The sequence below is a fragment of the Symphodus melops genome (assembly GCF_947650265.1).
Source record: "Symphodus melops genome assembly, chromosome: 13".
Classification (NCBI taxonomy): Eukaryota; Metazoa; Chordata; class Actinopteri; order Labriformes; family Labridae; genus Symphodus; species Symphodus melops.
In genome coordinates, this window is record NC_136703.1 from 16,118,841 (window position 1) to 16,136,387 (window position 17,547).

The 17,547-nt window shown below is 42.0% G+C and overlaps 1 protein-coding gene across 4 annotated transcripts in view; it reads left to right on the forward strand.

The window, feature by feature from the left end:
• The window catches only part of kcnd3 (potassium voltage-gated channel, Shal-related subfamily, member 3), a 176,511-nt gene that overhangs the window by 155,568 nt on the left and 3,396 nt on the right, over nucleotides 1–17,547 (forward strand). For all 4 annotated transcript variants that reach the window (XM_079358542.1, XM_079358540.1, XM_079358541.1 and 1 more), the window contains 5 exons: nucleotides 1,126–1,294; nucleotides 12,001–12,102; nucleotides 14,806–14,838; nucleotides 14,970–15,062; nucleotides 16,804–17,063. In XM_079358542.1, the coding sequence (XP_079214668.1) occupies nucleotides 1,126–1,294; nucleotides 12,001–12,102; nucleotides 14,806–14,838; nucleotides 14,970–15,062; nucleotides 16,804–17,063 (657 nt within the window). The remainder of the gene's footprint in view (nucleotides 1–1,125; nucleotides 1,295–12,000; nucleotides 12,103–14,805; nucleotides 14,839–14,969; nucleotides 15,063–16,803; nucleotides 17,064–17,547) is intronic.

Here is a 17,547-nt window from a genome sequence, read left to right on the forward strand (position 1 = left end):
ACATCCGTGTCATTTTGCCCCAGACACGTCTCATAGCTTTCGGCTGAGTATGACGAGACACAGAAGAGACGTAATTCCCTTGTACCAGTTTGCCGCTGTCTTTCTGGTTTTGCTTCAGCTTTGATTTTTCCTTTCTGCACCAACAGAGCTGCGTACCTGCAAACGATACGTTCGCAAATGAGTGTGTCCTTGAAACATAACCCGAACTGTCTGTCAAAGTGAAAATGTCCAACACACATGATGTGTAGAAAACATCGAGTTTCAGATAACACTTAACTGAGATTAGCTGCTTTAATTTGCAGGTTTATACACTTGTATGTTTGTATGTTTATAATGCCATCGTACTGAATTTGAATTATTTTCACTGCAGTTTAAAGGTATCAATCTGCAACGCTTATTGCTTTAAAGGCTTTTATTTAAGGTTTATTCGTAGCCAGACTGAGAGTCAATTCAAATAAATTCAGTAGAACTTCTTGTTTAGCTGCAAAACAACAACATATTACTTTCACTTTTTACCCATGAATAAAAAATGAACACCATTAGGAGCAGAGGTTGCTTTTCCAACTTAACTCAGACTCTTTCAGCTTTTGAATGTCTTCTTTCCCTGATATTTCCTATGTCCTCAGGCAGGCGACGAGAGGTTGTTTTAATATAGACGTTGTAATTGTGTTGTCTGTTTTTGAACTCAAGACGAGATTGCTTTTGACTTGCAAATATTTCAGATTGGATTAGGCCAAATGGCTTTTGTGAAACGTCCCTGGCATTCACGTGTTGTCCTCTAGCCTCTCTCTAAAGGTTAATAGTATCTGCTGTAAGGAATGAGTCTGTGGATGTTACTGTGCCGTTCACTGACAGGGGAGGTTTGGTAGAGACCTCTCTCTTTCTCTCTTGAGGTGGGATAAAGTCAGCAGGTCCAGTGCTTTCAGTTTGCGTTTGAAATAGCAGGCCTTTAAAATGAAAGACGGACGTCTTGAAACCAATAGGCAGCTAGTTCAGTGGTTGACTTTGTGTGTTTCTCTGCCTTCCTGATCTCCAATCATGTGATTAAATTAGAGCTTGAGACTGATTTTTATTGGACGCATGATACAACGTTTCACTAAGTTTCTTTCACCTTCTTCCTCACAGATACGGAGACATGGTTCCTAAGACGATCGCAGGGAAGATCTTCGGCTCGATCTGCTCTCTGAGTGGGGTGCTGGTAATCGCCCTGCCTGTCCCTGTCATCGTGTCCAACTTTAGCCGCATCTATCACCAGAACCAGAGAGCAGACAAGCGGCGGGCGCAGAAAATGCAGGTAAGCAAAGTTTAATTTGCTTTCGACAGGGCCCAAAGAAGACTCCCCCACAGGAGAGGACTCCACAGGGGTCAAGTCTAGGACGACTAACAATTGTTTCTATAATCCATAATGACTTTCATTCATATTAGTGACACCACAGATTCAGTCCTTTGGTATGAATACCTGATGTTCCCTCTTCCTCATCACTGCATGAATAGATTAAAGGCAGGTTAGGTAATTTTCTCCAGATACACTTTATAAGATTTTGGTCGAAATTGTCTTTATGTCCTGACAGTAACAAACACTGTTTGTTAATTTTTCTGTGTATTGACTGATCCTCTCTCAACTAAAGGTGTTAAGTCTAGAGCTGTGACTGTTGTTGTTGTTGTTGTTGTTGTTGTTGTTGTTGTTGTTGTTGTAGTTTTAATGTTGTATTTGTCCTCTGTCTTATTTTGCTTGTTCTGTCTGTAGTGTGTTATGTTTTGTCCTTATATTACTATGTTGTACTTTGTAAATGTGCTGTATAGGACCCCCTTGAAAACGAGGTGATACACCTCAAGGGGCCTATCCCAATATATGATACATTTCTTCTAGTTAATAATTCTTATTCTCTGAAAACGAAACCAAAAAAAATCTGTCATCTGTAGCAGTTGTAAATGCGTAAAAACTTTGATCAATGTCTGAACTCGGTACATGTTTTATGAACCAATCATATCTCCCTGCTCGTTCTCTACTCTATGCATGCACGAGCCCACACTCAAAGCATCCAGCTAATGCATGTAAGTGAGTGGCGTGGCTTTTGAGGGAGCACAGAGGGGAGGGGTGGGTGAAGACGGAGCATGGAGAGAATGCCTCTTTGAAAATCATGCTAGTTTTCAACCCTGCCTTTAGATGAGGTATCCTTTTTAGTTTGTAGGCTGTAACTGGGGACTCATTTACCATCAATAACACAACACACTTAGCTTTAGTTCTTGGTTTTATAAGCCTCTCATTATCAAAATTAACTGTAATATGTTTAAATGCTAGCAGGACACTTTGTTTTTTTTTAGTTCTTTAATGAATGATGACTATTTTCTAATGAGCTGCTTGCATGATGGAAATACCTGTGTGGGATCTGGGACAATTACTTCAATGCTTAACAGAAGAAAATGAGGGGGCTTGAAATCAAGTAGAAATTGTGAAAAAACCCTAATCATAATTGATTTTGCATTTCTATCTATGTCAAAGTTAATGATATGTACTTGATCTCAAAAGTTAAACAAAGTGAGTCTCAAGACAAAATCCAAAAGCTACAACAATTAGCACATTTATTCCCATGTTCATCTATTGCTTGAGCTGAACTATATTTTCTTTCTTGACTTTAGTTCATTGTGAAAATATAAAGCTAAAGTCTACCTTTGACTCCAGAGCTAAAAAGTTATCATCACACAAGCCTTATCCAAAACGCAGGTCTAAATCCTGAACGAGCCGGTTAAAGAAGTGAATGACTGCATGATCGTTCTTGTTGATGTCCTTGTGAGAAGATCTTATCCCAGTCGGTGTTGTAATGGAAATACACACAGGCACAAATTTCCTAATGGATTATGTAAACTCAATTTTAAACAGCAGAGGATTTAAAGATCCTATCGTCCTTTTGGTAAATAGCCCGGCCTTTGGTCCTCCAAAGAATCATTTTGTGGTGTGTCCATGAGCCAAACTTTGTATTTGCGTCAGCATCAGCCTACACACACACACACACACACACACACACACACACACACACACACAGAACTGGGCTGGTTATCATAGTTTTAGGGCAAGCTGATACTTTTTTGTACTCCTGAGATAGATGGTCGTGTGTTTGCTTAGAGCTGGCGGACGTGCACACACACTCACACATATATTCAGAGCCCATTCCTCTCTCATCCTTTCTCTCCTTTTGCTAGTTTCTTGTCTCTCTCTCTCTCTCTCTCTCTCTCTCTCTCTTCCTCCTCACTTCTGTGATTACCCTCATCCATCTCGGCACATGCTCTCTGGTTGCAGTTTAAATCTGTGGCCTGACCGCCGCCCCGGTCTTAACTAACCGTAACCTGGTCTGCCGAGCAAGACTCTGGTGTACCGCAGCCAAGTTTGCAGGGAGGAAAAAAAAGATACACAGAGGGGACAGAAGAGGGTTGAGAAGTTGGAAGATTTTATCTTGATTGAAAACAGGATGGAACTGAGGAGAATGTGATATGTTGATGTAGAGGAGAGGAGTGGTGACGAGGAAGGCCAGAAGGGGGGGGGGGGGGGAGTACCAGGGGAGAGCGTGAGGCGATGTGTGTCCTAATGCTGTGTTCTTTCCTCAAATAGCAGTCACCCAGATGAGGTGCAGGCTGGGAGGAAGGTGTTCATCTGTCTGTTTGTGCAAGTGCATGAATACACATACACATCTGTGCGTTGCGTGCGTCCGACGTACTTCCTGTAAGCTCAGGACTGCCCTTGGTCTGTCCCACCTTCCTGTGTGTTCTCCTCTGAGCCACACTGTGGTGCAGTGTCCCAGAACAGCACCTGTTAGCAGACACCCACACCTCCAAAAGCACACACACCCTTATCAGTGTAGCATGACGGTGCTGTTGTCATTAACTGGTGCATAATGACTCCCTTAGGCACTTAAATGCCTCCCTGGCTTGCCTGCAGTAAGGTCATGGTTTTGTTCAGAAACCCCTACCATTTTTTTTTTGTTTCATAATAGGATGACTCAAACTCCTTTTCATTGCTATTATATTCATATTCCACCTGGATGCTTGTTTTCTTCTCAAAGTGCCAGGTGAGATGATAGGTTTGCAAATGTGATATTTAACAGCATGTAGGAGACACGTCATTAATTAGCGCCCAGGAGTAGTGCTGCCTAGAATTGTAGCTTGTGTGCTTAAAACTAATGGAGTATGTCTTGAATAACATATTGTTCTCGCTTTAGTGGTGAAGTCTGAGGAGATGATGTGATTTCAAAGTCTCAACTACCGGTTAACTAAAACAGCCCCTCCTTATTGCCTCCTTTGGTTCTTCGGATTTCAATATCAGTGTCTCAGAGCATAGAAGACGGAATTGCAGAATTGAGTTGTAACACTGCGCTGCTGACAGCAGGATCAGGAAGTATTGTATTTCTTAATCGTCCCTCCATCTGTCCCATGAGTCCCTTTTTTTTTTTTTTTTAGGAAACTTAATCGATTTCAGTGGTCAGTGTCACTGTGACCTCTTGTCCGTCCCACATTTGCAGCCTGTTCTCCACCAAAAAACGACTCCACTGGTCGTTTGTGCAAGCGTCAAATTACGACCAATATTTATGTTTTAGAGTCAAGCGACCTCTAGAGGACGTATAAATAACCTCGATCTGGTGTGTTTGTCATCGAATGACGTTTGACCCCTAACCCTAACACAGCTAGCTATCTTTTTTCCCAAAAGAATACTTAATCACCACTTACCTTGGTAAGTGCATCAAGCAGTGTGACGGTGCAGGGTGACGATTTACTGGCATTTCTCCCATTTGCCGGTAGGGGGGCGCTAATTTAGGGAACGCTCCTATGGATCGTATTACGTGACAGACGACCTCTACGGTCGTATAGGTTGGAGGACTTGTTGCACATTTGCTTTATTCTGACTGATGGACCCCGCCTGCCATCATGTATCGTTAATCTCCGCTCACTCTACAGCTTGCTTACCTGTTGCTCTGCTTTAGCCGTAATGAGCTACAGAAAACAAGGGAACATCATTTACATGGTCCCTCATGTAAATGATGCTGTTAAGGCAAGGCAAGTTTATTTGTATAGCACATTTCAACAACAAGGAGGAAGAGGAAGAGTTAAAACATATCTCATTTCACGTAGGCCTGTTTATGATGTTGTTTTTTCCTTTTAAGGGCATTTTACTGTAAATACGTCCCCACTTCATTGGCCACAGTTTCGCTAGCTGCAACTTCAGTGGATGGCAGAGGCATACTTGTTCGTCACTCTAGTTTAACACGAGTGATGTAATCTTACGTGCTTTGACACTTTTGAACACCTATACACCTCGTTCATTTCATGGATGTGTGTGTTGGTCTGCTCTGGCTGAAAAATGCAGCACATGAGTCAGACGCAACAATCGGGGGAGCGTGTGTAATAAACTCTACCTTTGAGCTATTAGAGCGAACACAGGGTTCTGTCACGGATTTATTTTACAGATCTAGTGCTTAACAGGCTCTAACGTTACTGACAGAGCCGCCCGCTGAGTCGTAAAGTAACCTGACACCGTGAAATATCAAGACTTTGCAAGCAATCTCTGCGTCAAAGTTTGGGGTGAAACTAGTGTAAAAATACATGTTAAAAGATTGAATTGCCTTCATATTTGTACGGCGGACCTCCATGGTGCTTACTCGCATTTATCAAAAGCTGTATTCTTTTCACTGAGATTCTACACTGGGATTTAGCAGCAGTACATTTATTCTGCACCAACTGATCATGGATCGGCCGTTCGATCCATTTCTCCACCAGCTGCCGCTCAAACGATTGAGAAGTCGTGTGGGCATCTTCGAGGGTAATTTCAAGTTTAACATCACACTCCATCGTGATGGCTGACATTTTCATATCACCACACCGCTATATAATATATTAAATGTTCCCAGAAAACCAGTCCTTATGACTTTGATAAACCCTTGACTTGTCCTCCAGCAGCCCAAAAAGGGTCATTCCTCAAAGTGCTGTAGCGCATCAGTCCGGCCTCACAGACTCTTGTCTTGTGTAATTTGCACAAACTGGAATGAATTTTACTGCCATTTATAAAAACTGCTGCTGACAAGTGCTCATTACATGTTATGTCACATTAATTTAATGCTCTTTGCCTGTAGGTTGGCAGTCTCACACTTTAGAAGATCAGTCTATGATAGAGCCATTACCATTGTGCTGTCCACCCTTTCACTGCTAACGACAACTGTGATCTTTAATGGCTCCCTCGAGCCATGAATTACTCACGCATGCCATATTCTTCAATCTCCCCATAACTACTGTCTACATTACATGTAGTGTTCTTTAATGCCCCATAACCTTTATGACATGTGACCTTCTCAGACATAAAGGCAACCATTTAGCAAGTGTCACTGGTCTTTTAGCCTCGCAAAACGTCATTTGTTCAGCATTTATTACATTTGTGTGGTTTTACTTTCCAGACGAAATCCATTCTCCCTCTGCTCACTCTTTAGAATACGGCTATGTTTAAGCATACTTGCTTTTCACGGCTCTTTAACAATGAAAAAAGAGCAGACGGGAGCAAAGAAAGGGGTTTAATTGAGGAGTAACAGTGCAGCCTAAGTCCCTCTGCCTTTTCCAGCCACCTTTCCCAGCTCCCCATTTTCTCTTCCCCCTTTTTACCTCACCCCCACCCCACCCCCACCCACATCCATCTTCATTCTGCTCTAATTGTTAGCTGTTCTGGGCTCCCATTACAATTAGCCATCCATCTGGGTGGTGGTGTACAGACTAGCCCCCAATCTATATCTCACCACACAGAGAAGATACTTGAGGATTCCACTAGTTGCATAACGTACTATCAGCTCTGCTCTTTCTTCCTACAGTTCATAGTTTAAGTCTTTCCTTTCTTTGCACATGATCCCTCGAAGTGTTTCGTACAAAATATCCCATCTGCAGCTCCTCCTCGGAGCTTATTTGCATTACAGTATTAATATCCTCAGGTAGGTCCAATTGCAGTTTCTGAATAATACACCTGGCAGAGAGAGAGAGATATAAATGGAGGATCACAAAGGGCAAGTGATTAAAAAAAGTGGGGGGAAGGATTTGTAATGAGCTTAACTTCAAAGTGTGGCTTGGGTATTCTCCTGGATCTGTAGCTCTGGTTCTGTTAATGGTATTAGATCTTCTCAGGTGGGCTTTAACCTTGGTGAACAGGGATGAATGCAAATAGCCACTTATAGTCACACACTCGGGCATTTATTGTGTAATGTTAAATGTACAAGCTGCCTCCAACTGAATCACTTAAATGTATCCTAAAGGTTGAATTAAGGGTTTAAAACGCAGGTATAAAGAGTGATGGAGATCAGGCAAAAAAATATAAATAAAACCGGTCAGAACAAGTGTTAGAGACAAACTGTTTAAGTTTACACTGAGAAAAAAAAACATTTGTTGGTTTTAAAAGTGTTAAGGGCTTAGACTCACATAATTTTTTTTTTTTTTTAATGCTTCCCAAAAATCGGAATCTTTTTCGCAGATTTCCGGAGAAACATGTCATTCTTATGGATCTGAGAATATATTTTCAGCACAAACGCAGGTCACCACGGAATATCCCCATCACAATGTCTGACATGTAATGTCACCCTGAATATGTTCTCTCTGATCTCATCTATAGGTGTGACTGTATCTGACTGAAAATTCACGCTGAAACATTTTTCTTTTCATTCTCCACTAAGGCAACTTTCACAGGAACCCATCCCCAGCTGCAAGGTTACACATATGACACGCATCATTCTCCACGAATGCGTCTTCCCAGTTAAGCATTCCTTTTAAGCCGCAAAATCTTTCTGTCTCTCATCGGCACAGCTCCCCCTGCACCCGCCTGTAAACTCTGGCTTGGATATATAACTCCATGAACCCTCAACTCTCTGCATGAAAAACATATTTGTGAGAAGTGATGAGGTTGCGGTTGAGGTTTTTTTTTTATTTTTTAACTGACCTATTGTTTTTTGATATTGATCGAATCGGTGCCAGTTGTTGTCTTCATACGTATTAAACACTACATTACTGACCGTTGTGGTTCCTGAGAAATTACCTTTGCTTGTCTCAAACTACAAGAAACAAAACCATTACAAAGTCCTCCACCCTCCCTCTCAGTCTCACCCTTTGCTCTAAATCATCTCACCGTTGTTTTTATCCGTCCCTCAGAAGGTTGAAGTCTACAGGTGGAGAAGTCTTCTGGCTGAGAGTGTTTTGCCCTTCTGGCCAATCAATAAAGTCGTCTGCACTTTTCAAAAAAGCAGACCAACAAAAGAGATGAAGAGATTGAATGGGGACTTCACTGACGGGGGGGGTCAAGAGTTCTGCTATGAATTATGTCCTTCATAAAATAAAAAGCTGAACACCTGCGTTAGAGCAGCTTGCAAGCTGGGGTGGTCTTGTCTCTATAAAGAGGAGCTAATCCAGGCTTAGCAAAGGTTTTTTTTCTCTGAGTGGTGTTAGTCCCAGGTTAAGCTGTCTGCTACGGAGACAGATATCCATGAACTGGAGGAGTCTGAGGAGTTGATCTTGACAGAATCAATTATTGACTTCCCTGACTTCACAAACTCTAAGGTGGATTTTCTAAGAGCGAGTCTTTTCTAAACTGATTCTTATTTCCCCCCCCCATCACTCTCTCTGGCCATCCTCTTATTTTGGTTTGTGACTCTCTCTCTCTCTCTCTCTCTCTCTCTCTCTCTCTCTCTCTCTCTCTCCCCCCGTCTCTCTCTCTCTTTGTGTGTGTGTGCGTGTGTGTGTGTTAACTTAAAGCAACATATCTCAGATGAAGTTCGACACCTCTTTTCTTTTCGTAGAAATGTCAGCATGTAAAAAAAAAAAAAACCTCTTTTGGTGAGTGGCAGCTGCAAAACAAAAAGAGCCTCTTCTTCCACATCTGTGTGTGTTTGTGGATGTGTTTGGGTGTGTGTGTGTGTGTGGGTGTGTGTGGGTGTGTGTGTGCTAGCGTGTGTGTGGGTGTTGGTGTTGGTGTGTGTGTTTGTGTGATTGTCAGATGGTCTCCTCTTTCACTTGTCTGGTTCCAAAACAAGCCTGAGGCCGAACCTAATCTGGTCTCATAGCTCGATTGCTCCACTTTTCACTCAGCCAAATCCTATATAGGAAGTCGACAAAGCCGCAACTCACAGAGTGCCGTGATTTTTTATTTATTTTTTTCGACTGTTACTTTCAAGAAAACTATAACTAAAACTTCCTGGCAATGCTCAGCGGAGCATGGGCATGGGAGCTGTGTGGATATGCGGTGCTGTTTGATTAGCTGTGAATATGCCAGCTCAGATCCCGCAGCTGGCTGCAAATCATATTAGAATAAAGTGTGTGTGTGTGTGTGTGTGTGTGTGTGTGTGTGTGTGTGTGTGTGTGTGCTGGCTTGCATCTTATAACTGTAATCTTTTAGCAGTGATTGGTCATAAGAGTAGTGACTCTGTGGAAGCAACAAAGTAAATCAATGTAGAACAGCTCATGGATGATTGGTTTTAAAGAAATATCTGGACAATTTATTTATTTTTTAGATTATATTTCTGGACTTTTTGCCTTCATTTGATTCAACAGCAGGATATAGACGGGTATCATAGCTAAAGAAAGATTGGGGTGACATGTACTTAATAGCATAAGGACTGGGAGTCCAGCCTTTGACCAGTGCGATGAGGACTGTAGCCTCTGTTCGTGGCCACGCCCACTCTACCTCCCGATCTAACCCAGCACCCCCACCTGGACTAATGTGAGTGACTAACAACCAGTGATCAGACCAACATCAGATGTCTGATTGGTTGGAGGGTCTAACAGAGTTGAACATTTTTGAAAGCTTCTGTTGTTTTCGAAGTCCAACTGAGATTGCACTTATCTTATTTTAGTTTTTACTTATATCGTTCGACTATATAAAAAAGTGTTTCTCTGCATTTATTTGAACGTTTTATATTCTATCATATGGCTGCCGTCTTTTTTTCTATACATTTGTCTAAGTATCAATTTTCTCTGCTTAATGACATGGAATATGTTTCAGACTGTGACACTGATCAACAGCTAACAAAGGCCTCCTCCACAGCACTACTCATACATAGATAAGTGGTTGTTATGTTGTACATGTGTCTCAGTTGGAAGGAATGTGCAGCAGATCTACTTTTTGACCATGTAACCCTCCCCATGGTGTTCTAATGAAAGCTCTGTCTCCATGACTTCCCTACACTACCGTGGGCTCTGAATGATGCTTCAGCAGCAATTCAGGCTCAATCTGTCGTACCATGGCTCTGCCTGAAAGCACAGATGGGCCTTAGACACAAGCGCCCGGGTCCCAAAGGCCCCCGGAAATCTATCAGAGAACCGCAGAAGTAGATCCAATCTCTCAGGATGTGTTCTTAACATCCCCTCCATTACCCCTGCACTGCCTGGCAACCATCACCAAAGCCAGAGAGGCTCCCATTGGCTGAGCGCGCTGCCAGAACACAAAGACAGGTTATCCCAAAGGTCTGCAGGAATGCTGAACGAGCACAAAATGTACATAGGTGTTAGAGTGTGAGGGTACAGAGACGGTGAGGAAAAACTTATCAAGGAGAGCACGAGACAAGGTGAGAGAGACAAAAAAAGATCAAGTTTCAGGAGAACAGAAAGGGGATTGGGGGGGGGGAGGAAATGGGATGCTGCAGTATAGATGGGCCACTGTGCATGTTTATGTTAACATGCACTCCTGTTTATCTCCCCTGCTTCTTTTTAGATTACTGAATCACAGCATGGTCTCCTCGCAGGTCAACAAACATTAGCATGTTTTAAATGAAACTCGAGTGAGGAGATGAGCTCGAGTCAGCATACATTATCATTTTTTTAAACTGCACCAGGTATTTCTGCTGCTTCTATATACGGCTGGCATATATATAAATTGAAATTCAGCTATGGAGGCGTGGAGTGTGCACATGGAGATATGCAAACACACTCAATTAACCCCCCGGCTGTGCATGTGGCTCCTCTTACCAGACGAACTTTGTGTCTGCTCTTCATTTACACAGCTCGCGTTCTCCTTCCTCCAATTTCCCCTCAATCAATCCATCATTCTGTTTTTTTTTAAATTCAGAAAGCGAAGCAACAGAAACACACACACACACACACACGCACACACACACACACGCACACACACACCTCGTCTGACACCTCACTCTTGACTTGGACAGGAAAATGGTGGGTCTTTGAAAAGTGAGTGACTCAGATTACACTATCCTGTAAACACAGTTCTTGTAATTCAGAGATTTATTGAGACCCATTTTGTCCCCACAGGCCTGTGCATACACGGATAGTTTTCACACACATTCAGAAGATGCTGAAGTGTGCCTCAGTTAGAGCAGAAAACAGCAGCGTTGAGGTAGAATCCCTCCACTGTCTCAAAGCTACTGAGGTTGAAAGCTTTGACTCGGAGGAGGAGTGTGTCTCATTTTCCTTTGTTCAGTTGTGAAGGAGAAGAAGAGCGGGAAGGTGACTGGACTTTTGGCACACTGCACCGTTTTTGTTTTATATGTTAAGATTAATCCAAGCTGACACTCACAATGTAGAGCATGTTGGGCCTGGACACTTCCTTCATTTATTATGCTAAACAAAATCTGTTAACGTAGCAGCACAATAACAGCCTAAATAAACTGAATGGAGTATTTAAAGTGACACTTAGCTGCTTTATTCATACGGGATTAATTCATACCTGCTCTACTCATAACAGCCCTCTGTTACTGATTTCAACCCAGGGAATGCATCAGTACGAGTCACCATAAATCTTTCATAAGTATCAAAGTAGATCAGAGTGAATTTATCACGGGAGATCAGAGTGAATGCTTTAGTAGCACATGTTTGATTTGATCTATGAGATCACAAGTGAGATATCAAGCATGTGAAAGTGCTGTAGCTCAAAGCGATGGGATGTGTCAGAATTATACCCAATCATTCTGGCATAGACGGAGGTATAGTCAAAGGCTAACAGGTGGTTTCTTTTTTTTGTGGTCTCTCGCTCTTTTGCAGAAAGCTCGCTTGGCCAGGATACGAATATCAAAGGCGGGAAGCTCCAACGCCTTTCTCCACAGCAAGAGAAACGGGCTGTTCAACGAAGCGCTGGAGTTCACGGTAAGGCCGCTCTTAATACCACAAGAAGCCCACTTTCATAAGACGTATTGACAGTCTTTTATATTTTGTATCTAACATCACCTGACCTCTGCATGGCCTTGGGAAAAAAACCAAAAAAAAACACATCAGACGAGATAACAATTGATGTCATCGGATGCAGGCATTTTACTTTCCTTATAATGATCGTTTCTTAGAATCCACCCAGCATCCCATCAGAGCCGCTCACTGTGATCTCATTCAATAAGCTGCACATCTAATGTGACTTTCCCTGAGCCCAGCTGCCCAGCTGAGGAACAGGCTTCAGGCGATGCAGCAGGAAATGTAAACACAACTCAAGGATGTTTCTGTCTTACCAAAATGTTGCAGTTTACAAGTACTATGGTGGCCCGGGGGAGGACACTGCACAAAAACAAGTGCCCCTCTTCTCTCTCGCTCTCTCTGTCTCTTTCTCTGCTATTGTAATGTTGAGCCAAGAGTCTATGCATCACCAGTGTTTATATAAAAGCCGGGGCTGAATAATGCATTGAATTTATATTGCTATCGCCTTAAGAGACAATATTCTGCAAAGGTTTTCATATATACAGAATTTAGTTATGTTTCAGTTTATCTTAATCGCAAGCAAAGGGTTGGGAGTAAAGTTTAACTGAAGCTGAAAGATACTTTACTAGATATTTTTCAGGATCAAAGAAAACTTAATAAGAGAATATGTTTTAGAACAGCTGTTCAGAGAGACGACTGACAATTGCAGGAGTTGCAAAGTTTCCAGAAAGTTTCCAACAAGAATGATTCTGTGTGTTTTATTACAGACTCTTTCCCGATAAAGATCAGTTAGAGTTTAGATTCATTTCGTTGTGGAGGGCATACTGCTTGTGCGACCGTGGCCATTTTTTTTAGCTTAATAAAAGCTAATGTTGGCATTTAAGAACTTCATAGAGCAATATATAAAACGGATCAGCAATGTCACACTGAAGAATCACACACATTTATTAGCAAGAACAAAAAAAAAGATATGCAATGTAAGCGTCACAGTGTTCCTTATGAATATTGGGGAGTGATATCCTTACTACTCATTTTGTGTAGTTTTAAGTCACAGTGAAATCTAATCATTCATACTAGTTGCTTCTGTCTAAAGTCTGGTGGGGGGGGGGTCAGTGCCTTGCTCAAGGGCACCTCTGCGGTGCTCAGGAAGTATACTGGCACCTCTCCAGCTACTAGACCAATTTTCAGACTTGGTCCATGCCGAGGCTCGAGCCTGCGCCCCGCCGCCTTTTAACAGCTTATTTAAAGATGTATGACTGCTCAGCTAAATGTGAATTGTAGTTAAGCTAAGATTTGATGGGAAGGAAGCTGTTTACAAACAACATGCACTGCACCATGCAGAGCCACACAGCAGATCAAGCTGTCTCAGTCTGCACAGTATGGTAGCCACCAGGGTGCTGAGCCGCAGACAGACTGCTGGTATGAACTTGCACTTCTATGTATAGAGAAAGACTGAAATAACCCCACCTAAACACCTGTGTTTTACTGCTGTGTTAGGTACAGATAAGCAGCATGAACACAGGTGAGTGCTCTTGGCGAGAACAAACCAAGTCATCAGAGTGGGAATGTACCCGCTCAGCAAAGACGCTTCTGCTTAGAGCACCAGCCGCCCGCTTAACCAACAGAAAATTGCTGCTACAAATCTTCCAAACATGGCATTTTACTTGCCTGTCGGCGGTGCTGTGGAGCATGCAGGATCAGGGCAGTATTTCTTTGCCTTTGTTTCATAAACAGCACGACCACACACTCAGCAGGGAAAGACTGATGCAACACATTGAAAGTCTTTATATGTGAATCACTGCCTTCTTTATGACAGGACCATGATGGCATCCTGCGATTCACTGAACTGACGTCTTCTTCGGCTCATTATAAAACTATTATGACCAATGTGTATGACAATTATGCAGCAGGAAATTTATTTAGATTTGCTGTAGGTATATTTGGTTATTCAAATATTAACTTAATGTATCTTTTCCTGATATATCCCAAGAAACAGAGTTCATAAAGTTTAAAGCATTCAATTATTTTTTTAAGAGTTTTACTTCTGGAGAGGTTTGATTCCTAAAATGATTTGTTGCACTAATGAAAACAATCCAAACATACAATATGTAATGACAAACAGAAGCAGAAAAGCGCTTATTATTTAGAATCAAATGAGTTTTCTTTTTCCTTTCCTAAAGGATCCACCATGCTCAAAAACACTTCACTTTTCTCTGACTCACCTCACTGCAACACAGAAATGAGCCCCGCACCCAAACCGCCACTGAGACAAAAAAAAAAAAATCAAATAAGAGCACACAATTTTACACGCAGACACACATAAATAAACAGGCTACAGGCTAAATAAAGAAGGAGGAAAACAAGTTTAAGGGGTCGCCTGGAGCTAGCTTTTACAATGACATAGGAGGAGGTAAAATGTCAGGATGGAATATTCTATGAGTTGTATGCACTGTATCTATTAGGAGAGAGTTGTACTTCTAGTATCCTGTCCAGCCCGGATCAATGCCCTGGCTCCTCTGATGTTAATAGATTAGCCATTCAGGGTCTACAAATTGACGTCCTCTGTGTGTGCAACCTGACAGGTGTCTGTTTTCAGTGCTGAAACATCAACACCAGTAAAACTCTACCTGTCTATTCTCCTTTTGTCTCCTTCTCCACTTAAAGCAACTCCCATACAAGATGAACCTTTGTGATCAGGTACTTAGTAGCAACAATCCGCCCACCTTCAACACCTGATCACTGACTTACTAAAAGAAGTTGCATATCCTTCACTTTGTTTGCATTTGAATGTGTGTGTGTGTGTGTGTGTGTCTGTTTGTTTGTAACAGAGTTCCATGGAGGATGACCAGCGGTTGAGCAAGTCTACCTCTCTATTAGAGAGCCAGCACCACCACCTGCTGCACTGTCTGGAGAAAACCACTGTGAGTGCACACGAACACACACATTAAAACTGATGTTTATATGAAACAGCTTCAAAATTTAAAGTAGAATTGAACAGATTTTAAAATATTAACTTAAAAAACGTGGATAACCTCAAATTGTCAAATCATTTGTGCACTTGTTTTAGCCTTAGCTCTAGATTTAAATCACAAACAGCCAGGCTTTATGTGTTTACCTCTGCAGTGTTTAGTGTGCATGAGCATACGGTAGGTGACATTAAGTCCGGTACACTGAATCTCTCTCGTGACGCACGCTTGTTTGCCCGTCTGTAATACAGTAACGCTGTCTGTTTCAGCCTCACACATCTCAATGCTTGGTAACACACACACACACACACACACACACACACACAAGGTCATGTTTTACCTTGTATAAGCCTAACAATGAACCACATGACTGTCAGCGTGACTAAAAACTTCAGTGTGAAAGGGCAGCTGAAACAAGCTTGAAAAGCAATGCTGTCGTTGTTTTCACCTTTGAAGTTGACTAGATAAGGATGCGTTTCTCTCACTTCCATCAGAGGAGCTACATTCAGTTATTGCAGTCTTGTGTTTTTCTACTTTTTCTCTGAGTTTGATACTTACTCTTTTATTCAGCCTCTTTTTTTTTGCATTGCACCAGATGGAAATACCTGTCTCTTTATCTGCTAACTCCTTTTTTTATTATTTGTTTACAAGCCAACTTTACCTGTCTGCTTTTTGAGACAGGCAGGTAATGAGCGGTGACGTTTTGGAAGGTTCTTTTTTTCTAAAACTGTGCTGTTTTAGAAAAAAGGCCTCTAATTCAAGAGGAATTGGAATTAGAAGTGAAAAAGTTTATTCATCTTCAGCGGGTAAACTCATTTGCCACCTGGTCAATAAACAACATACAGTAGGCAGTACAATCACAATACACAACAAGCACATTAATAACAATTTGAGACACAAATTTACAACCATGAATCAGAGCCACTATGAAAAATGTTCATTACAATATCTGACTGCTGCTGGAAGATTAGACCTTCTAAGTTATTCACTGAGGCATCACTAGTCACTGAAGGAGATTTTCTGTCGATTAAAACACTGTGCCTTCAAAGATCAGAACTGTTTGGTCCTCGTGATTGAGCCAATCACAAAGTCAGCCTTTTTGATCAGCTTATTAATCCCCCCCCCAGCACAGCATCAAACAGGACACTAGTCGACATACCCTGCTAAAAAACCTGAAGAATGTTCTTGCTAGCTAATGTCAAAGGAGCTAAGCTTCCTGATGAAGAGTCTTGGCTGAACCTTCTTCAATACCAGTGAGAGTAAACCAGTGTTGCCACTAAAGTCTGGCACAAAAATCTTAAACAGTTTTGAAAATATAAGAAACATGATGACAAACCATGACAGAGTGAACAGTTTAATCTTTATAGTGTGTGATGTTTCAAGAAATGACCAATTGAGCCCAGTTGATTAGTTACCTAATCAGTGAGCCATGAGATCCAACACAGCTGACAGGGGCTGAATATCAGAGGGACCATTTTTGTGGTTCCATTTCTATGAGTACATGGCCATAAATCAAAATGTTGAAAACGTCCATTCTTTTTTATAATAATAATAAATAATAATACATTTTATTTGTAAGCGGTTTTACGAGTGGTCAAAAGCACTTTACATGTAAAAAAGAAATCACAGTAAACAGTTGACTCCCTCTCTGTCTTCGTGTCTTTGTCTTTTTTTATTTTATTTTTTTTCCCCTCAGAACCACGAGTTTGTGGACGAGCAGTATTACCAGCAGAGCTATCTGGACTCAGGACTGCAGAATTACCCATCTCGAAGCCCCTCCCTCTCCAGCCAGGATGGCGTGACGGGCACCTGCTGCACCCGCCGAAGCAAGAAGCATCACTCCCCTTTAGGGAACACCAGCGCTCCTGCACACATGCAGCCTTTGAAACAAACACACACGCATCAACAAGGTTTGCAGGAGCTCAGCACGATCCACATCCAGTCCCTCAGCACGAGGTGAGAACAATTGTTGCAATGACAGGGGAAGACAAACTTTTAGTCTCTCTGCTATGATGTCGAGTTACAAGTCACACATACTCTTTTTTTCCAACCAGAACTTGAACCAGTAATTTACAAACACCCACCCACCTTCCTTAAGGTCTTGGATAACTTCCGAACAAGTGTAGCTTCCCAAAACATGCCTGTAAAGTTTCTTGATCTTGTATTTAATCATACCTATTAACCCCTCTATTTCAGCCCTGCTCAGAACAGGTTGTTTTTGTGCCTGTAGCTTTAAATGCAAATTAGCTGTCTCTGACCACGCCTTTCTCTTGAAGGGATGTGGCTTGAGCTTTCTTGGACCATGCCCAATTGTTTGTGGTAGAAAGGCAGACACAGGGCAGAATGAACAGCTAGCTTTGGGAGTGTCACCCACATGTGGGAGGGGTCACTGCCTTTTGTGACGTCAGGAAGGGGAAATCTCTAAAACAGCCTTTTTTTG